The sequence below is a fragment of the Branchiostoma belcheri genome, unplaced genomic scaffold, assembly GCF_001625305.1.
Source record: "Branchiostoma belcheri isolate BF01 breed outbred unplaced genomic scaffold, Haploidv18h27 scaffold41, whole genome shotgun sequence".
Taxonomy (NCBI): domain Eukaryota; kingdom Metazoa; phylum Chordata; class Leptocardii; order Amphioxiformes; family Branchiostomatidae; genus Branchiostoma; species Branchiostoma belcheri.
The window spans coordinates 2,414,129-2,437,245 of NW_017804032.1; the positions used below are offsets into that span (position 1 = coordinate 2,414,129).

At 42.3% G+C, this 23,117-nt stretch overlaps 1 protein-coding gene and 1 long non-coding RNA gene across 2 annotated transcripts; one reads left to right on the forward strand and one right to left on the reverse strand.

Moving 5' to 3' along the window:
- The first annotated feature begins 648 nt into the window (after positions 1 to 648).
- Positions 649 to 4,905, forward strand: LOC109477816. Its single transcript, XR_002140693.1, has 3 exons — positions 649 to 663; positions 4,128 to 4,246; positions 4,778 to 4,905. It is a non-coding gene; the product is annotated as an uncharacterized LOC109477816 (long non-coding RNA).
- Positions 4,906 to 6,810: 1,905 nt separating this feature from the next.
- LOC109477815 (guanidinobutyrase-like) lies at positions 6,811 to 19,502 on the reverse strand. The gene is made up of 7 exons (XM_019779225.1): positions 19,231 to 19,502; positions 15,392 to 15,517; positions 14,794 to 14,978; positions 14,055 to 14,255; positions 11,359 to 11,598; positions 10,445 to 10,845; positions 6,811 to 6,988 (listed from the first exon to the last, which is right to left on the reverse strand). The coding sequence occupies exons 1-6, from the start codon at positions 19,421 to 19,423 to the stop codon at positions 10,741 to 10,743; spliced, it is 1,050 nt and encodes a 349-aa protein (XP_019634784.1). The 5' UTR covers positions 19,424 to 19,502; the 3' UTR covers positions 6,811 to 6,988; positions 10,445 to 10,740.
- Positions 19,503 to 23,117: the final 3,615 nt, after the last annotated feature.

Consider the following 23,117-nt stretch of genomic DNA (forward strand, 5'->3'; position numbering starts at 1 on the left):
ACCTTGGGTCAATACTCACTCATTGGACCTACGTACTACATGTACATTTTGTGCCATACTGGCTGGCCGTAGCTTTCGGTAGGGAATTTAATTTTGTGATTTACACATGTGCACCACTCGGTGTTTTTAATTTATTCGGCGGTTGTAGTAACTGAAGAGGCTTTATCATACCATATACGCCGAGGATAGGGCGAATCACTTACGATATTATCATATAGCCCATCCAAACTGGCACAGTGCACATTCCTGTATAACATACAGTCACTCCCCTATCTTTACCATCCGCTGGGTTGATGTTCCTGTGCACCTTCCTTCAATGTCCAGGACCCAACAACAGAGTCTAGATCGCAATATTGGTTTTCAATTCTTCAAGGAAAAATTTCTGACATCGCGTTGGCATTGGGCCCTTGTGTTTGTTTTAGGCTGTTGTACCAGGGTTCACCTGGGGCCACCGGCGGTCATTCGAACAGACTGGGGTTACCGACGGTCATTTAAATTTCTTTAGTCAAGTAACAAGTATGTGTAACTAATGTGCGATCCACATCATAATTGTACAAAATTGCAGTGCACCCGTGCCCAACGGCGCTCTTCATACCACAACTTCACCGATCTCAGCTGGAGACGCAAAACTCTCCCAGATCTACCAGATCGAGGATTTAAAAGGTACTGGCACAGTTTTTCGTCAACTTATCTGTGGTGATGCATTTATCATGATCACGATAACTGTCAACCATAGGAGAAATTTTGTACCAACAACGGTTGAACTTTGTAACAGTCTTCCGTGGGAGATTGCTATGATCAGGGACAGACAGAGAGTTAAATGTGAAGTTAATTCTTTCCTCAGCGCAAAACTCTGACAGCATTCTGCTGCTAATGCTGAGCAGACATAGAAAAACTGTCTTTCTGAACAAGACGCTCCCAAAAGTCTTACTCCATGGTATGTTCGCAGCTAAATCACAGGGTTCCATTTGTTTAATCGGTATGCAATTTTATACGTCGTCTCCAGTCGGGTGGGAATTTTGATACAGCGTTTTGAAGAGTTTTTAACACGTGCTTTTAATAGCCGGCCATCCTACAACCAGCCGCGATCGAGAGAAGGTTCCATTCCGCCCACAGGCTCCGGGCGAGTGGGAATTTTAATACAGCGTTTTGAAGACTTTTTAACTGTAGATAACTGTACAGCGCTAATAAATATGCTAGTATTTCGTATATTAGTATATTAGTAATTGTTTCGCACTTGGTTGGTTGGTAAATTGACCTCAATATCCACTTACTGGATAAGGTCGTATTACATAACAACGCTAAGCTAAGCAGGATTGATTCCCACGGACACATCAAAGAGCAAAGCGACACACTCTCTGAGTCGCTAATCAGGAGGAATTGACCTTCTGGCCTCTGACGCCAGTGCAGTCAGAGACTATGGCCCGGTTTACACGGAGGGAAAATCCTTGCGTACGAAAATGTTTATGGATAGAAGGGATGGCATCAACTTTATTTATTAAAGAAGCAGAGTTCGGATTTAAAAGCAAAAGGACCAACGGGAACGGGGTGTTAAAGAGGCAATATATGAAAGAATGTACAACCCCACCCTCAACAGGGAAGGGGGGCTACGGGTCGATCTTTCCGGCACTTGGGATTTGGCACTCCCAGCCCCGAGGACAGACAACACTTAAGCTCCTGTTCTGTATAACAGGAGCTTTCAGACTAATTTGCATAATCTTGTCTTGACTTGTCTGACTTTTGTTCATTTTTCGACTTCCAAAAAATTTGTCTTCACTTTATTTGCATATCAATCAATAGCTTGTACTTATAAACCTGCTTTCCCCTCTGGTCTCTCAGTCACTGACGAAAGCTAGTGGATACTAGCTGAAACGTCTGACGTTTTCAAAATCATATCCAGTTGCAATTGCTTGAGTAACTGTTTTTTGGCGTATCGTATTACCTGGATGTCTAACCTTCATCGACGTACTTGAAAGGACCAACAGAGTGCCTGGGTGACTCTGTAAGCGGCACTTTCTGGTGACCTTCTGGCCTGTCACACCAATTAAAAAAAATAAATTTGACAAAAAATAACATCGCAGGTAACGAACAGGTCTAAAGTATTGGTGTCTAAGCCTAGCTTGGTCCAAGTAATTTTCTCAATTTCTTTATCTGCTTAAACATAAACTGTTCAGAAGAGAAGGACACTGGACAGGACATGCAATTACAGATGTTGCAATTTTACCCACCTGTTCGTCGGTATGTTTGAAGAAAAGGAAACAAATTGTGCAGGACATAAGGGATAGAAGGGATGACCAGGAACTGTTCAGAAGAAAAGGACACTGGACAGGACATGCAATTACAGGTGCTGCAATTTTACCCACCTGTTTTTCGGTACGTTTGAAGAGAAGGAAACATTGTGCAGGCTATAAAATACATGTACTGTTGATCGTCATAGAAAACCTGGTGACCTGACAATTTGATAGCTATATAATCCAAGTAGTAAAATAGGTACGGTTTAATATATTAGCGCGGGAAAACTGGAATTAATAATGAACATGTCTGGAATTACATTTATTTTCCGGGGGGGGGGTCTTTTCCTTTTTCGTTAGCTTCGATCTGTCTGTTAGATGAAATGGAAATACATACCGTACAGTCAACAACTGCTTGTAAAGCTGTTTTCAAAAGATGGGCACTGGAGTATGGACAGAACCTGCAAGTAATGTATATTATTACAACCATTAGCGTGATTAAATAGAAAGACATTGTGCAGAGCATGCAACTTCTCTGTGAGCCTCACAGAGAAGTTGCATGATCTGCACATTGTCTTTCTATTTAATCACGCTAATCACTGTGTCCCAAGGTCGTTAACGTTGGTATCAAAACACAGACACTGGACAGACTCAGCAATTAATGTGAGTCATAAGTGGAGCAATTACTACGATTAGTGATCTTTTATTCCTAGCTATACTTTAGGTGTCCACAGGGCCTAGGGAGACACATTTCGTCAGAAAAAAATTAAGGTGGGCTGAAACAAAAGGGCGCCGCCCGCGCGTCTGGACAATAATATGTAGCGTGCAAATTGTAATTGCCTCATCAGTAGTGGTAAACAACGATCTCACAGGTGGTCGTTGATTGTGTACCTTGACTTCTTCTTCTTTTATAAACTTTCTTGGTACATCACAAATAATTTTTTAAGGGTTGGATAGTGTAGTACTAGTACTGGACCATTTTGTTTGCAAACTTTGCCAGAGATTTAATTTGGAGCGATAATTAATAACCGGCTGACGGGCCATGATGTCCATGTTTGTTTGATGTTGTTAATTTCTCGTCGGCACGACGACATAAAGACGAAGAAATATCTGTAATCTTGTTGTCACCGCTTACTAACCTGCTACACCTGCAAGTATGCAGACCCCCAAACCCACCAACCCTATCATTCACGGCCAGTGATTGGTTGGAAAAATTGGGCCGTGTCTATACGGAATCACCCAAACCGCGATTCGGGTAACTCACATTCCTCACATCTGGTCCACGTGCCACACACACCTGTGAAACCGTGTCCGAACACAATACGCTTGAGCTACATTTATTGCTGTTTGATGATAACACGCAAGGTGGCGTGTTATTAATGTCAGAGGTCAACGACCTGCTTGCTGATGCACCCCTCCCAGCGTATCTCGGCCGAATGCCGACGTGGTCCCGCAGAGGCGGTGAAGCTCGCCTAGAACGGACACATTATTTGACCATTACTGCTCTTTAAGTTGCTGCCACGTAAAAGTTGGTATTGCATATAAAAAAAAGAAATATCACCCCGTAATCCATGACCAGGCGAAGTTACATTGAAATCACATTGCGTTCAGACGCAAATCGCGATGCGGGGAAACCGATTCGAAACCACCTCTAGAAGTGGCTTGGGATCGAGGCGCTTTCAATGTGATTTCGGGGCGTTCACATGGAGCCACTTGAAACCGGCTTCGGGGTAAACCACATGTAAACCGCCTTGGGTGATTCCGTATAGGCCGTGTCGCGGTTTGGGTGATTCCGTATAGACACGGCCATAGACACGGCCTTGGTCAAGGACTGGTCACAACAGATAATTGACCAATCAATGGTTATATCTTAATGATAATTGCACAAAATTGCAGTGCACGTGTGCGTCAGAGTGTATAAAGACCCGTTCCCAACCACGCTCTTCATACCACCACTTCACCGATCTCTGAAGACGCAAGTCTCTCCCTGATCTACCAGACCGAGGATTCAAAAGGTACTGGCGCAGTTTTTGCCAACTTATCTATGGTGAAGCTTTTAGTTTTATCATGATAACTGTCAACCATAGGAGAATTTTTGTACAAACAGCGGTTGAACTTTGGAACAGTGTCTTCCAGGGGGGAGATTGCAAAATTGCTATGATCAGGGACAGACAGAGAGTTAAATGTGAAGTTAATTCTTTCCTCAGCGCAAAACTCTGACAGCGTTCTGTCTTAAGGCAGTCCTGCTGCTAATGCGAGAGCAGGCATGGAAAAAACTGTTTTTCTGAACAAGACGCTCACAAAAGTCTTACTCCAGATGACTTCTAACTCTATCCATTTCACAGATTTTTTTGTAGTGCAAAAGATCAGGAAAGATTCTTCCTATTATTTATGACAGTATGGATGCTTACTAGATATAAGTACATGTAAAAAGTTCTTATGATTCTTGTCCGTGGCCGCTGCCCCGCCACTTCGACCTTTCGAAGCAAAATGAAGGCATTGACTTGTCATTGACTTGACTGATTTCCCTCTCTCCCGTACGCCAGACGAAGCTTAGTGACACCATGAGGCTGTTTGTGAGTGTGCTGCTCGTGACCATGGTCGTCGTGGCCACGCTGATCGACGACTCCGAGGGGTGGCGGCGCCGGCGCAATGCCGTGCGCAGGCGTATGCGAGTGGGTTGGTGGGTTGACAAGGCCGACGGTACGTTTAGCTTTATCGGAGTTATCCCCAAGCAGTCTGGGCTTATATTTAGGCGTAAAACACTGTTTTTGCATAGTAAATTACTAGTATGCAATCTGCGTAAGACTAGGTTTTGATTTGGGCCCCTTTCCGTCTCGATAACTTATCTTTGACGGTGCATTCGGGGTGTGGCTGTCCTCAAACATTGGACCTCCTACCTTACGTCCAATCCAGGACGTCTATGTCCAAACTGAAGCTATCGTAAGCATACAATCCTTTATATACCGCAAGGCCGCTTTGCCACGTACCTTGTCTTTTGGCTAGTTCTGACTAGAAGTCTGCGTTTTTCTCTTGTTTCACCCCCTCTCTACAGATAAAGGGTGCGGAAAAAAGGGGCATCGCTGTACGCTGAGAAAGTCTTGATACTTTTAGTCCCTGTATTTTCAGTTATACCTTGATCAAGTGTGTTTTCTTACTGATCGCCAGCGCCTGCCTTTACTGTCTGTGTGGTGTCGTGTGGCGTAATGGCCCGAAAGGTCCTGGGTTCGATCCCCAGACATGCCTTTGCGGAAAGGCACTTTACACGACTTCCCTCTCTGTACTGGAGTAATGACGCCCGCAGCGCCTTTCGGCTTATCGAAGTCGACACCGTGTCGATCTAACATTGATGAGGACACAGACGGATTTGGTGTCGCCAATGTGACAAGATCTTTACATTTGCCTCTAAGAACCTTACAATTTTTTAAATGTCTGTTTACAGGCGAGCTGATGGAGGTCATGCAGGAGGCCAGGTCCCTCCTGGAGGTACTGGACGACCTGGACGAGGCACCCGAGCCTCGCATGGAGGAGAGGGAGTATGAGGAAAAAGGTAAGAAACTTGACAACTTCTGTTTCTTTAACGGTTTGCGCATGATCGGAGCACAGTTGTGGATTTTCTAGTCTAGAGCTACGTACGGAAACAAATGTACAAGTACTTCATCTAAACGATTTACACGATTATAACAAACACACAAGCAAACAAATATTGTAACGTACAAATGTAACCGAATTCTCAAAACAGTGTACGCGATGTGCCGTGAGGCCCGTTGTCCTGTATCGTGTAGAAGTAGAAGACGGGCATGATTTTGATGCTTCGTGGTTGCAGTTAAAAGCATGACATGCCATAACGGTAGATGATATCTGAAAATGGATCAATGTTTGATATTATGATATATCTTTTTACAGGCTTACATCCAGGTGACCGGAAGTAGAGCTGGCTCCTAGCTGCTCCTGACGTCCACAGTTCGACTTTTTGATCGGCGTCAACCGCCCAGACTTAGCGACCATCAACTACACATAGAATGGGGGATTGCTAAGGTTTATAATCCATAGACTTCTATTAATCATCCTCTACTGTGGTTACATAAAGGTGAATTTCCGATGTATGAATGATTCCAGCCTCACCAGGGGTCAAGGATATTGACTAGTCCTGCCTTAAGGCCAGTATGGTGGTGCCTTCAACTTAACAATACCCCTGTATTAAAAAGTGGGGAGCATGAGGTATAATTTACATGTGTGTTTTGCTTTCATCTTTGTGTTTGTCACAACTGCACAGCATTTTATTCATGAACATCAACATTAGTTTTCATATTATTTTATTTCTATAAATGAGCATTAAATTTGTCCCCTCTCAGTATTTGTAAGTTTTGAGATAAAAGAAAATTTTTCAGTCAACAAAAGATTATGAAATAATAGAGCCAGAACAGTATATCTGTATGTGTAATTATGTTACAATCTATGACAGTAATTACATACTCAACACATAATTCAAATATACCCCAAGGTTTCAAACCTTGGGACTCCTAAATCCATTTAGCCACAGCATGCCATTTGGATATGTAAGTAAACTGATACACTGTCTTGCTTTGTGACATTTTATTTGCTGATGGTAATATGGTACAAGTACAAACGTACTACCATACCTCAAGGAGTGAAGCCAAATACATCTTTAATATTCCAAATCTGCACTGTATGAGTATGCATGATAAATCACCAGAGGAATACTGTACTCACCTAACCCTAACCCTAACCCTAACCTAACCCTACCAGTCATTAATTGAATAGTTAAACCACCCAACCCTCAGCCTATTTCTTCCAGTCCATTACATAAAAGATTTGACAAAAGCATTGACAGAAAACAATTGGAACTATTCACTGATAAGAAAACGNGGTCCCGCCAGAGGCGGTGAAGCTCGCCCTAGAACGGACACATTATTTGACCATTACTGCTCTTTAAGTTGCTGCCACGTAAAAGTTGGTATTGCAAATAAAAAAAGAAATATCACCCCGTAATCCATGACCAGGCGAAGTTACATTGAAATCACATTGCGTTCAGACGCAAATCGCGATAGCGGGGAAACCGATTCGAAACCACCTCTAGAAGTGGCTTGGGATCGAGGCGCTTTCAATGTGATTTCGGGGCGTTCACATGGAGCCACTTGAAACCGGCTTCGGGGTAAACCACATGTAAACCGCCTTGGGTGATTCCGTATAGGCCGTGTCGCGGTTTGGGTGATTCCGTATAGACACGGCCATAGACACGGCCTTGGTCAAGGACTGGTCACAACAGATAATTGACCAATCAATGGTTATATCTTAATGGTAATTGCACAAAATTGCAGTGCACGTGTGCGTCAGAGTGTATAAAGACCCGTTCCCAACCACGCTCTTCATACCACCACTTCACCGATCTCTGAAGACGCAAGTCTCTCCCTGATCTACCAGACCGAGGATTCAAAAGGTACTGGCGCAGTTTTTGCCAACTTATCTATGGTGAAGCTTTTAGTTTTATCATGATAACTGTCAACCATAGGAGAATTTTTGTTACCAACAGCGGTTGAACTTTGGAACAGTGTCTTCCAGGGGGGAGATTGCAAAATTGCTATGATCAGGGACAGACAGAGAGTTAAATGTGAAGTTAATTCTTTCCTCAGCGCAAAACTCTGACAGCGTTCTGTCTTAAGGCAGTCCTGCTGCTAATGCGAGAGCAGGCATGGAAAAAACTGTTTTTCTGAACAAGACGCTCACAAAAGTCTTACTCCAGATGACTTCTAACTCTATCCATTTCACAGATTTTTTTGTTAGTGCAAAAGATCAGGAAAGATTCTTCCTATTATTTATGACAGTATGGATGCTTACTAGATATAAGTACATGTAAAAAGTTCTTATGATTCTTGTCCGTGGCCGCTGCCCCGCCACTTCGACCTTTCGAAGCAAAATGAAGGCATTGACTTGTCATTGACTTGACTGATTTCCCTCTCTCCCGTACGCCAGACGAAGCTTAGTGACACCATGAGGCTGTTTGTGAGTGTGCTGCTCGTGACCATGGTCGTCGTGGCCACGCTGATCGACGACTCCGAGGGGTGGCGGCGCCGGCGCAATGCCGTGCGCAGGCGTATGCGAGTGGGTTGGTGGGTTGACAAGGGCCGACGGTACGTTTAGCTTTATCGGAGTTATCCCCAAGCAGTCTGGGCTTATATTTAGGCGTAAAACACTGTTTTTGCATAGTAAATTACTAGTATGCAATCTGCGTAAGACTAGGTTTTGATTTGGGCCCCTTTCCGTCTCGATAACTTATCTTTGACGGTGCATTCGGGGTGTGGCTGTCCTCAAACATTGGACCTCCTACCTTACGTCCAATCCAGGACGTCTATGTCCAAACTGAAGCTATCGTAAGCATACAATCCTTTATATACCGCAAGGCCGCTTTGCCACGTACCTTGTCTTTTGGCTAGTTCTGACTAGAAGTCTGCGTTTTTCTCTTGTTTCACCCCCTCTCTACAGATAAAGGGTGCGGAAAAAAGGGGCATCGCTGTACGCTGAGAAAGTCTTGATACTTTTAGTCCCTGTATTTTCAGTTATACCTTGATCAAGTGTGTTTTCTTACTGATCGCCAGCGCCTGCCTTTACTGTCTGTGTGGTGTCGTGTGGCGTAATGGCCCGAAAGGTCCTGGGTTCGATCCCCAGACATGCCTTTGCGGAAAGGCACTTTACACGACTTCCCTCTCTGTACTGGAGTAATGACGCCCGCAGCGCCTTTCGGCTTATCGAAGTCGACACCGTGTCGATCTAACATTGATGAGGACACAGACGGATTTGGTGTCGCCAATGTGACAAGATCTTTACATTTGCCTCTAAGAGCCTTACAATTTTTTAAATTAGTCTGTTTACAGGCGAGCTGATGGGGGGTCATGCAGGAGGCCAGGTCCCTCCTGGAGGTACTGGACGACCTGGACGAGGCACCCGAGCCTCGCATGGAGGAGAGGGAGTATGAGGAAAAAGGTAAGAAACTTGACAACTTCTGTTTCTTTAACGGTTTGCGCATGATCGGAACACAGTTGTGGATTTTCTAGTCTAGAGCTACGTACGGAGACAAGTGTATAAGTGTTTCCACTAAACGATTTACACGATTATAACAAACACACAAGCAAACAAAATGTTGTAACGTACAAATGTAACCGACTTCTCAAAACATTTCACAAGAGGACGCGATGTGCCGTGAGGCCCTTTGTCCTGTATCGTGTAGAAGTAGAAGACGGGCATGATTTTGATGCTTCGTGGTTGCAGTTAAAAGCATGACATGCCATAACGGTAGATGATATCTGAAAATGGATCAATGTTTGATATTATGATATATCTTTTTACAGGCTTACATCCAGACGACCGGAAGTAAAGCTGACTCCTAGCTGCTCCGGACGTCCACAGTTCGACTTTTTGATCGGCGTCAACCGCCCAGACTTAGCGACCATCAACTACACATAGAATGGGGGATTGGCTAAGGTTTATAATCCATAGACTTCTATTAATCATCCTCTACTGTGGTTACATAAAGGTGAATTTCCGATGTATGAATGATTCCAGCCTCACCAGGGGTCAAGGATATTGACTAGTCTTCCCTTCAGGCCAGTATGGTGGTGCCTTCAACTTAACAATACCCCTGTATTAAAAAGTGGGGAGCATGAGGTATAATTTACATGTGTGTTTTGCTTTCATCTTTGTGTTTGCCACAACTGCACAACATTTTATTCATGAACATCAACATTAGTTTTCATATTATTTTATTTCTATAAATGAGCATTAAATTTGTCCCCTCTCAGTATTTGTAAGTTTTGAGATAAAAGAAAATTGTTCAGTCAACAAAAGATTATGAAATAATAGAGCCAGAACAGTATATCTGTATGTGTAATTATGTTACAATCTATGACAGTAATTACATACTCAACACATAATTCAAATATACCCCAAGGTTTCAAACCTTGGGACTCCTAAATCCATTTAGCCACAGCATGCCATTTGGATATGTAAGTAAACTGATACACTGTCTTGATTTGTGACATTTTATTTGCTGATGGTAATATGGTACAAGTACAAACGTACTACCATACCTCAAGGAGTGAAGCCAAATACATCTTTAATATTCCAAATCCGCACTGTATGAGTATGCATGATAAATCACCAGAGGAATACTGTACTCACCTAACCCTAACCCTAACCCTAACCCTACCAGTCATTAATTGAATAGTTAAACCACCCAACCCTCAGCCTATTTCTTCCAGTCCATTACATAAAAGATTTGACAAAAGCATTGACAGAAAACAATTGGAACTATTCACTGATAAGAAAACGAAAAGAAGTATTTTCATCCTTTTTTGTACACATTTTCAGTTCCATTCACTCCAACGAGAATATTAGCACCAGAGATTTTTTGACATACGCCTTTTTTGACATAACAAGAAGATTTTGACACAACAAGTACGTAGTACAAAAACGAAGCATACATGTATGTGAATCAGTCCCGTCTGTACTGGACACCAGGCAGGACACACAGCATCTCAAACAGCAGGTTAGCTGCAGTCAGCGCTGTGTTACCGGACGGGTCATAAGCTGGGGAAACCTGGGGAAGGCAGCACAATTGTTAGATAAGTAAAAGTACATCTGTGCCAGGTACATTAGCCTGGTCATCATCAGCACATGCATCTATAACACAGCGTGAGCATGTATTGGGGCAAGCAAGAAAAATGTTACTAGTAGGTACCCAGACAAGCAACTGTCACTGATACAACATCCTTTCATTTCAATACATGCAAACAGTGAGAGGCATACTAGCATCTCACAGACAAACTGAAGGAAAAGGCTTTTACGCAAAGCCTGCAGTCATTATCTGCAATATACATAACATCAACAGGTGGCACTGTTGAACATCTCATATCTACATTCTACAGTGTGTTTTCAATATGATAACTTCATAATACACCTGAGTCATGATGCCCAGAAATTACGTAACCTTACATTTAGACTAGATCTTGCAGTAAAATTTGTTGTAAAATTTATTGCCCTGTCACTTCATATTTTTTCTAAAAAAAATCCAAGAACCAACAAATCAAATTGGTGTGGCATTTGTTCTCACCTCTACCAAGTCCCCTCCCACCAAGTTCAGCCCCCGACATCCCCTGATGATCTCCAGACCCTGGTGGGACGTCAGACCGCCTATCTCAGGTGTTCCTGTCCCGGGGGCGTAGGCAGGGTCCAGGGCGTCGATGTCAAAGCTCAGGTAGACAGGCCCAGTCCCCATCTGTGCACGAACCTCCTCCATCAGTGGTGCCAGAGACTTGTACCAGATCTCTTCTGCCTGAACCACTCGGAAACCCTGCAAGATAAAATGTTCATACATTTACCAAACTGTTGGGGTTAGTACACTGTGCTACATTGTGCAGATTGGGACATTTCTTTCTTTTATAGATATAGAGTACTAGTATACTGTTAGAAACCAGAATGATATACAATGTAAATAGAAACTTGTGTTTTTCCCCGTGCGTGTCCGCGTGTGCGTCCACATGCACTAAGCCAACTGGACCATGCTTATCCTGTAATAGAATATATGCACTAATGCTAAGTGATTTATATACAAAAAGTTATACTACTGTGCAGCATTCACCACAAATGACTGAATGATCCTCCCTGTAGATTAAAAAAACAACAACAGAAGAACTCTTACAAATGTTATATTTTGAGGAAATTTCCAGAATGGCATTAGGCTTTAAGCTGTGGGAACCTTTATGGTTTTCCCATCAAAATGTTTTGAACTGTGAATACAAACAAAACTAGAAAGGCCAACATTTGCTTCGGAGCAAATGTAGGAATTTCACTCCATACCCTTCCCCAAACAAAAATGAGAGATTCTAAATAAATCATACTGCAATTATACAAGGACAAGCTGTTTTAATCTTGACAGGTATTTACAAAACTGGCACTTGGCAATTATCTCCCTTTTTTTTACAAAGATACAACGACACGCACTTTAAATCTCGACAGCTTTACTTTACACTTTTGACGAGATTGTAACTACTACTAACGGAAGCAAAATTTTCACGGCCTGAGAAAAATGGACATGTTCACGGAACTATATATTCACGGTGGTGACAGTTGCAGGAAAAAGAAAGTTATTTCCTAACTGTAATGATAAGTTCACAATACAGAGGTGACAGTGAAAACCGTGAACATTGACCCCCCGCTTGCGTTGCGGTACAGTGAAAAAAAATCGGGAATTACAGCAATCAATTTACTGAGTATGTTTGCTTAGTTTCCAGATGTTTTGTACTTGTAGTTTTTAAATGAACGAAAACCGATGCGCGCACAGATGTTACTTTTCTGACAACATCAAAGTGATTTTGGTTTGTATGTTGAAAAAATACAAAAGACTAACATTCAAAGTTATTGAAATTCTTGAGTAAGAACAATCAGTTTTGGAATGTTAAAAGCAAAGCAATGGATATTAAAACGAAAATGTTAAAATTAAATGTTGAAATTGTTAAAATGTAAAATGGTTAAAATTGTTGAAATTGTTAAAAATGTTAAAAATTGTAAAAAGGGTAATTAAAAATATCCGGTGTACCGGGGTTCGAACTCGCAATGTCTGGATTTGCAGCCCTGCGCGTTACCAACCGAGCTATCTGGACGCGTTTCCATTACTCTCTGCATTGTATGTCATATAAAGTGAACAACATGGCGGTAACGATCGCTTCAAGTACTAGTAAGGGACATTCTAGGAGATTTCCTTCTTTATCAGGTTCGCTTTTGAACCACCGGTACCTTGATGTAACGTAACTATCAATCCGGCTAGCAGAAGCCGCCGGCTCCCTGTCCAATCTTTGAAAACTGTCGGGCATGCAAGCCCTCAACGCTCGCTTTAGGAAAATTTGCCAGGAAGCGCGCCGTCTTGCGATGTTCTCAGCAACAACAAATGAACGCCTGTACACTCTACAATTTTGGTGATTCTTCAGAAATCGATAACAGAATATATAATACTAGTCGGTGAAGATTGCGTGCGCCGACGATACACATTACGTACCGTTGTTTACAGTACTCGCGGGGCGCAGGTCATTGACCTCCCGCTTGCGTTGTTCCAACAGAGAAGAGCAAAATATCTGCCAGTTTTTGCGTCAGATTTTCAGTGTTTGTTAAAATCATATACAGGCATCCATGCAGCTATAATTCTTCCAACTAGTTCGTAGTTAGGTGAAATGTTTATAGGAATCACACGAATCGGTATCCAATATCAGAGTATCAAATAGTAATGGCCCACGGCCGAGACCGCGTGGACCAGCCGATGGCCCACGGCCGAGACCGCGTTGACCAGCCGCGCTGGTAATCCCCCTATTGTACGTGAAAATGGTAGTAAATAAATTAATAAGCCAACAGCCAATCAACAGCCACATCTGCAAACATGACCACACCTGCTTGTATGCCCATATTTGGGCCTTCCCCCGAATTCCTTTCTTATTACGTCACGCGCGTACGCCCCCACAGTACTTTCCTATGGGGACCACTAAAAAGCAAATAAAACGATTGTAAAAGCTTATCAAAAAAAAATTAAAAAACGCCTAAGGGTATTTACCCACTCTACCTCTATACGAAATTACAGGTAATTTCGCCCAAAAATGAAGGAGTTGAATCAATTTAAAGAAGTGGCAGGAGAAGAAGAAGGAGGAGAAGAAACATCAGAAAAAGCAGTATTTCACTCCATACTGAAGTATGGAGTGAAATAATCAACCAGGGAGAGATCACTAATCATTCAGGGTGAATGCTGCACCTTAACCGATCTACCTGTTGCCTGCTCCACCCATAATCATCACTGGAATTCCCCGTGCCTCTCAGCCCTATCTGTAAAACGCGTCGGCAGTCTAGGAGGCCGTCCTCCACCGCCCTGCGGAAGGGCGTGCCGTGGGCGACTTTTTCTCCGAGCTGTGTGTCGCTGGTGTCAGCGTGGGCATCAACATGTACTAAGCCAACAGGACCATACTTGGCCTACAAAACGTAACACATAAACGAAATCACAAGGGCTGGAAATATTTTCTGAGAAACTCAGATTTTTTCCTGCAAAAAGATCTCACAGACACGTGAAAACTGTAATAAATTATCAGTTGTTTGTGCTTAGAATAATACTTCTCTCTTATACATGTAGTTCGTCTAGAAGCCCTTAAGCCCTTGTTGTACATGCATAAGCTTCTCCATCCTTTTTTTGCGGATCTCTGCAAAGGACAAACATGTTTTGAGCTGATCAACCTTTCCTAGCTCCGTGATCTGACACCAAAGTGATGAAATGTTATACAATCAGTTTTCCAACGTTGAGGTTGAAAATTGAAGTATGCTCATGCAACTTTTACTTTGTTAATTATTGTGTAAGTTGAATCACTAGAGGTTGTGAAAGTCTAGAAAAAAAGATAATCCCTACCTACCGACCCTAATTTTTCAGGACTGAAACAGGAAACTAGGCCAAACTACAACTTCATGGAAGGTAGGCTAACTAAAGTCCACTGTCCCGTGAACTTCAGAAGTTACATACCTTAATGGCCTGTAAGATGGGGTAGGTAAGAGTATGGTCACCCCCCAGGGTCAGGGGCTTGCACCCATTTGCCACAATCTTGGCGTAAGCCTCTCGGATCTTCTTCACGGCGTCCTTCAAGTCGTACATGTTGATGAAGACGTCTCCGATATCCGCAACTTGGAGGGAGTCGAACGGTGCTGCACCTGTAGAGAAGTGGGCATGTGACATTGTATGAGTACAAATAAACATACAACAAGTTGATATTGTGTTGCAGTTTGGTAGAACATTGTTCATACTTGGCTTTAGCAATATAGCCAGTCAGTGTACCCTCCAAGCAGAGGTTGGTGGGATTGTTACCTTAAGCTTTCTATACCTGTATATCATTAATTATATGCTCCGTTTTTTCTGTCACTACCTTCTGTTGGTGGGGGCAGTGACAGAAAAAATGAGGCATACATAGAATAGAAAGTTCCCCACCAACCTCTGCTTAGAGATAAGTCAGTGAACACTACATTTCAATACATCTATTCTAAACAGTGTTCTTAGTTGTACATTGTAGCGGTTGAAGTTGGAGTAACAGTGTGCTAGTACTAGTAACATATGGTACCTAACATACCTGTCCAGTTGTTGTAAGGTCTGAGCATGACCGACTCGGTGCGAATCTGTCTTGGTCCAAATCTGGTTCCTGACCGGTTGGATGTACCGATGTCCAGTGGGATCCCCACAAAGCAGGCATCCAGACCTGTGTGTGTAACAGTGCATAGAATTGATAATAACTATATATATAATGTAATGTCATCAGTGAAAAGCCTATGAATATACTGCAAAAATTACTATAATGTGAAAATTATCATATCCAGATCAAAGCCGGGTCAAAGCGAATCTATTCGGCTTGATCCGGAGTCATTCCGGACGATTCTATCCTTGTGTGAAAAGGGCATTGATAATGACAAGATAGGCAGGCAACACCAAGCACACTTCTCTGTGGCGTTGCCAAAAACTGCGTGGGGTCATGTATGGGGCAAATTATGCCTGGCCTGGCAACATGTGTGTGGGGTCCCCCCTTCACACCCTTGACAAAATATTTTTTTTTTCATGGGTAAGATATGTTTAGGATCTAAGGTAAAGACACAACTTGAGGAATCATCTTTGATGAAAACATTGAAGGGTAGAAGTAAGAGCTTCGCCGTTTGGAACGTTCGCGGTTTAGGCTCGAAATTAGAAGATGTAGAGTTTTTAGATGAAATATGTAAATTCGACTTCTTTTCGTTACTTGAAACATGGAGCAATGAAAACACAAAGATCAACATCGCTAATTATAGCTACTTCCATCCGCACAGAACAAAAAGTAAGCGAGCAAAACGCTCTTCGGGGGGAATAATATTTTTCTACAAAAACGAATTCAAAAATCACATCAAGAAAGTACCTTCCAAATCGACAGACATCCTCTGGGTGCAAGTAGATCGTACCTTGTTAGAACTTCCAAAAGATTTATTTATTTGTTCAGTTTATCTAAGCCCCAGCGCTTCTACTACTCATAGAAATGCTGAGAATCACGTATTAGAAATTCTAGAAGAGGAAATTTGTAAATACAGTTCAGAGGGATTCATACTACTAGGGGGAGATTTGAATTCGCGCACTGGTAATCTTCGTGATTATGTAGATGATGAAATAAACAAGGACGGCTTTACCGACATTCCCTCAAACCACGTTAGCAACAGACAATTTGTTGACAAAACGTCCCCCATTGCAACAAGTTCGGCCGTCTTCTAACCGATCTGTGCATTCAGGCCGACCTCAGAATACTGAACGGCAGGGTCCCTGGTGACTTGCAAGGTAAATTTACTTGTCACCAACCTAACGGTAGCAGCACAGTCGATTATATTATTTGTAGCCAATCTTTCCTCCAAAATGTTTTATTGTTTCAGGTCCATCCCTTAACTCCCTTTTCTGACCACTGTATGTTATCAGTTTTCCTTCACTCTAACTCAGTACATGTACATCAACCAAACAAACATAAACACGAAAGGTCAAAAACAAAGCCCCTCCCAAAATGTTTTCACTGGAATGAAAAATCTACCCAAAAGTTCGTCCGTACACTCTCCTAACCTCATTTTTCCAAAAGACTGAACTCCCTTTCATCCAAAAACACTACTTCGAAGGTAGAAATAGAAACATTCGTCTCGGAGTTCAGTTCAATTTTGATAGACGCCGGTTCCAAGTCCTTGTCAATTAGGAGAACAAATAATAAGAAACGCCCCCCACTAAAACAAAAGAAACAATGGTTTGACAAGAGTTGCGTCGAACTAAAACGAGAAGTAAAGAACTTGGCATACTTACTTGTAAAGCAACCGTCAAACTCAGACATATATAAGAGGAAGATATTTTAAAAGAAAGAAGGAATATAGAACTAGTAAAAAAGAAGAAAAGGGACTTCCACAAACACATAATGTCCCAATTGTCTTCACTTAAAGACAGAAATCCGGCTGCATTTTGGAATTTAGTAAAAAAATTAAAACCATCAAAAGCTCAAGAAGTCAATCAAATCTCAGAAGAAGACTGGCTTAAACATTTCAACAACTTAGACAAACTTTCCAGTAACACTACAAACGACCACATCACAGATTGTAACAATCTTAATTTATCGTCACTCCCTGAAAATCCCTCTGTTTAAGACTCCCCAATAACTCCAGAAGAACTGAATACTGCCATCTCTAAACTCAAGAACAATAAATCAAGTGGTAACGACATGATTTTGAATGAAATGTTAAAGTCAGGCAAATTAGTGCTTCAAACTCCAGTCCTTCAATTATTTAATACATGTCTGCAAAACGGATACTTTCCTGAGGAATGGTCCATCAGCCACATTGTTCCAATCCACAAGTCTGGTGATCCTTCTCTTCCAGACAACTACCGGGGTATATCTATAATTAGCTGCCTAGGAAAATTATTTTCGTCAATATTAAACTGTCGCTTAGTTAGCTATGCTGACAATAATAATCTCTTCAAACCCCACCAGCCAGGTTTTAGGAAAAATTTTAGAACTACAGATAATCTATTCGTATTAAGCACCCTAGTTAGCAAATATATTAGTAACTAGAAAGGCCAATATTTGCTTTGGAGCAAATACAGCGATGGGTTCACCACATTTTACGACATGGCAGGGAAAGAATGAGAAACACAAGGGAAAACAATGATTTACATTGATATAACTATAATATGAAGTAACATACATGTGTACAACTAAAACAACAGTTGGATAGCTATTCCCTACTTTATTGGTTAGGATTTTTAATTGCATAATGCAAACTGTTGATTTAAAAAAAAAACGTTCATGCCCCGCATTCCAATGCTGGAGCAGAAAAGCTTGAAATACCTACCAAAACACTTGAATAAAGACATACTGTCAGTATGGAAATGCTCTGTGCAGGTGTTAATCAAGTTAAATCCCAACAGCCAATCAGCAAGAAATGCTCTGTGCAGGTGGAAATGCTCTGTGCAGGTGTTGATCAAGTTAAATCCCAACAGCCAATCAGCAAGAAGTATAGAGGAAAGCTGCATGCCTATTGGTTGATGCCCTGCATTCCATTGTGATGACTCATGCCCAGACGTGTAAACACGGCACACTAACACAGTAATACATTTGCTATAACACAGCCAAAAAAACTCAAATAAAACCATTCTAAAAGCCTGTATCACAAAAATTTAAAAAACGCCTAGGGGTATTTGCCCACTGTACCTCCATACCAAATTTCAGGACCTTAGGCCCTAAAATGAAGAAGCTGAATCCATTTAAAAAATGGCAGGAGAAGAAGAAGAAGGAGGAGAAGGAGAAGAAACATCAGAAAAAGCAATATGGGGTCACCACCACTTCGTGGTGTGGTGAACCCATAAAAATTCTCGTCTCTTTGCCTGCTTCGTAGATTTTAGTAAGGCGTTCGACTCTATCTGGCGTAATGGACTCCTAGTTAAATTAAACAAGTTAGGTATAGAGGGAAAATTCCTGAAAACAATCAAAGACATGTACTCAAAAACCACTAATCGTGTTAAAAGCAGTAACGGCTTGACTGAATCTTTTGCTACAAACTGCGGTGTCAAACAGGGCTGCAATTTAAGCCCGACTTTATTCAATTTATTTTTAAGTGATCTTCCATCTGTATTCAATAACGATTAACGTTTAGTAAGCGAATACCTTGTTTGTTGTATGCAGATGATTTAGTCCTTTTTTCCGAATCCAAGCAAGGACTACAATCATCCCTAAATATATTAGAAGAATATTGTAATACCTGGAAGTTAAATGTTAACATCAAGAAAACAAAGATTATTGTTTTCACCAAAGGTGGTCGTATACCAAAGGAACTATTTTTTGTGTATAAGAGAAATATGTGTGTACAATAAAGGTCTTCATTCAATAAGTAAAACCTAAGATAAAGCGTCAGGAAGTTCTGTACGTACCTTGTGTATCCTTCTGGACGGGTAGACGCATCATGGACGCGATACCGCCGGGTCTGGGCAAGTCGTTCCCGCTGGGAGGAACGTTGAACTTCTGCTGCCAGACACCGCTCGTGCACAACGGTCTGGATCCTTCAAGGGGACCGCAACGGCCCCGAAGTGTCTGCAGAAGAACTCGCCTGCCTGCAACCGCCATAATTTTGGATCTAAAACGTCCTAGGTTCTTATGAAATTGGTACTTCACTAGTACTACTTCACTGCGTAAGGGGGCGGGGTTGTTGCAGACATGGTAATAATAGAGCACCATGCGCCAAGCAGACTGCCTGAGCGCCAAGAGAGTTCAAAGTTCACAGTTGTTGATCATCGAGAAAATGTTGACAATCTGGCGCTACAAGGTTAAATCATTGACATTACAATGTTGTTTTTGTTACCTCTTTCGACAAGCCAGTTTTCGTTGTGAAAATGATCTTATTTACGAAGATTTCGCTGAGAGCCACTGTTTAGTTGGTACGAATGACTAGATGACAAACATTGCGACCTACTTTTCCGATAATCTAGTACAAGCAGATGTTAGGGCATAATGAATTTCTTTATGTCCTTTATGGCTGACCCGTATTCTTGGCACGCACCAATCACGAGGTGGGGTATTTCTTGACACACAGCCTTACATTTCCCCAATGAGATGTAAATCGGGTCCTAGCTCCTTCCCACTCTGAGATGACGTGCTGTTGTAGAGAGAGAGGGAAGTCGCCAGGAGGCGTGTTTAATTAAAGGCCCACTACGTCTTCTTCTTCTCACAGACAAGCAGGGGAGATATATTACCTCACACGGAGGTTTCAAACACGCGTACCTTGGGTCAATACTCACTCATTTGGACCTATGTACTACATGTACATTTTGTGCCATACTGGCTGGCCGTAGCTTTCGGTAGGAAATTTAATTTTGAGATTTACACATGCGCCCCACTCGGTGGTTTTATTCAGTGTTATGGTAACTGAAAAGGCTTAATCACAACACATACGCCGAGGATCAGGCGAGTCACTTACGTTATTATCATATAGCCCATCCAAACTGGCACAGTGCACATTCATGTATAACATAAATTATACAGTCACTCCCCTATCTTTACCATCCGCTGGGTTGATGTTCCTGTGCACCTCCCTTCGATCTGAGGACTGCTTGATGGGTCGGCACTGTACTGAGTCGTGGAGCTTCGGTAGCCTGGGTGCACGGCTCCGTATTGACGCTAACTACAATGGACTACTCGGGCCTAGAGCCAGGCCAGAGCCTCGGTGGACGTGATTTTTTTTTGAGAACAGGCGAAAATCAATGCACGCGAGGATGTCTTCCATAAAATTAGGTCGGTGTGGCCTTACTGTTAACAAAAATAAATTTGACAAAAAAAAAAAAAAAACAACATCGCAGGTAACGAACAGGTCTAAAGTATTGGTGTCTAAGCCTAGCTTGGTTCAAGTAATTTTCTCAATTTCTTTATCTGCTTAACCAGAAATTGTTCAGAAGAGAAGGACACTGGACAGGACATGCAATTACAGGTGCTGCAATTTTACCCACCTGTTTTTCGGTACGTTTGAAGAGAAGGAAACATTGTGCAGGCTATAAAATACATGTACTGTTGATCGTCATAGAAAACCTGGTGACCTGACCATTTGATAGCTATGAAATCTAAGTAGTAAAATAGGTACGGTTTAAGATGCGTATAAAGTTTTAGTGGGAAAACTGGAATTAATAATGAACATGTCTGGAATTACGTTTATTTTTCGGGGGGGGGGTCTTTTCCTTTTCCGTTAGCTTTGATCTGTTAGATGAAATGGAAATACCGTACGGTCAACAACTGCTTGTAAAGCTGTTTTCAAAAGATGGGCACTGGAGTACGGACAGAACCTGCAGGTAATGTAGTTATTACAACCATTAGCGTAATTAAATAGAAAGACATTTTGCAGAGCATGCAACTTCTCTGTGGGTCACTGTGTCCCAAAGGTCGTTGGTATCATGGTTAAAACAAGGACACTGGACAGACTCAGCAATTAATGTGAGTCATAAGTGGAGCAATTACTACGATTAGTGATCTTTTATTCCTAGGTATACTTTAGGTGTCCACAGGGAGACACATTTCGTCAGAAAAAATTAAGGTGGGCTGAAACAAAAGGGCGCCGCCCGGGCGTCTGGACAATAATATGTAGCGTGGAAATTGTAATTGCCTCATCAGTAGTGGTAAACAACGATATCACAGGTGGTCGTTGATTGTGTACCTTGACTTTTTCTTTTTTTATAAACTTTCTTGGTACATCACGAAGGAATTTTTTAAGGGTTGGATAGTGTAGTACTAGTACTGGACCATTTTGTTTGCAAACTTTGCCAGGGATTTAATTTGGAGCGATAATTAATAACCGGCTGACGGGCCATGATGTCCATGTTTGTTTGATGTCGTTAATTTCTCGTCGGCACGACGACATAAAGACGAAGAAATATCTGTAATCTTGTTGTCACCGCTTACTAACCTGCTACACCTGCAAGTATGCAGACCCCCAAACCCACCAACCCTATCATCCACGGCCAGTGATTGGTTGGAAAATTGGTCAGGGACTGGTCACAACAGATAATTGACCAATCAATGATTATATTTTAATGATAATTGCACAAAATTGCAGTGCACCTATGCGTTAGAATGTATAAATACCCGTTCCCAACCACGCTCTTCATACCACCACTTCACCGATCTCTGAAGACGCAAGTCTCTCCCTGATCTACCAGACCGAGGATTCAAAAGGTACTGGCGCAGTTTTTGCCAACTTATCTATGGTGATGCTTTTTGCACGATAACTGTCAGCCATAGGAGGGATTTTGTACCAACAACGGTTGAACTTTGTAACATTCTTCCGTGGGAGATTGCTATGATCAGGGACAGACAGAGAGTTAAAAGTGAAGTTAATTCTTTCCTCAGCGCAAAACTCTGAAAGCGTCCTGTCTTAAGGCAGTCCTGCTGCTAATGCGAGAGCAGACATGGAAAAAAAACTGTTTTTCTGAACAAGACGCTCACAAAAGTCTTACTCCAGATGACTTCTAACTCTATCCATTTCACAGATTTTTTTGTAGTGCAATTTTGTAGTGCAAAAGATCTGGAAAGATTGTTCCTATTATTTATGACAGTATTGATGCTTACTAGTACTAGATATAGGTACATGTAAAAAGTTTCTTGTCCGTGGCCGCTGCCCCGCCACTTCGACCTTTCGAAGCAAAATGAAGGCATTGACTTGTCATTGACTTGACTGATTTCCCTCTCTCCCGTACGCCAGACGAAGCTTAGTGACACCATGAGGCTGTTTGTGAGTGTGCTGCTCGTGACCATGGTCGTCGTGGCCACGCTGATCGACGACTCCGAGGGGTGGCGGCGCCGGCGCAGGCGCAGGCGTAACGGCAAGCTGGATGCCGATGACGAGGCCGACGGTACGTTTAGCTTTATCGGAGTTATCCCCAAGCAGTCTGGGCTTATATTTAGGCGTAACACACTGTTTTTGCATAGTAAATTATGCAAGCTGCGTAAGACTAGGTTTTGATTTGGACCCCTTTCCGTCTCGATAACTTATCTTTAACGCGTTCGCCTGAGCTGCGGCTCTCCTCAAACATTGGACCTCCTACCTTACGTCCAATCCAGGAGGTCCGTGTCCGAACTGAAGCTATCGTAAGAATACAATCCTTTATATACCGCAAGGCTGCTTTGCCACGTACCTTCTGGCTAGTTCTGACTAGAAGTCTGCGTTTTTCTCTTGTTTCACCCCCTCTCTACAGATAAAGGGTGCGGAAAAAAGGGGCATCGCTGTACGCTGAGAAAGTCTTGATACTTTTAGTCCCTGTATTTTCAGTTATACCTT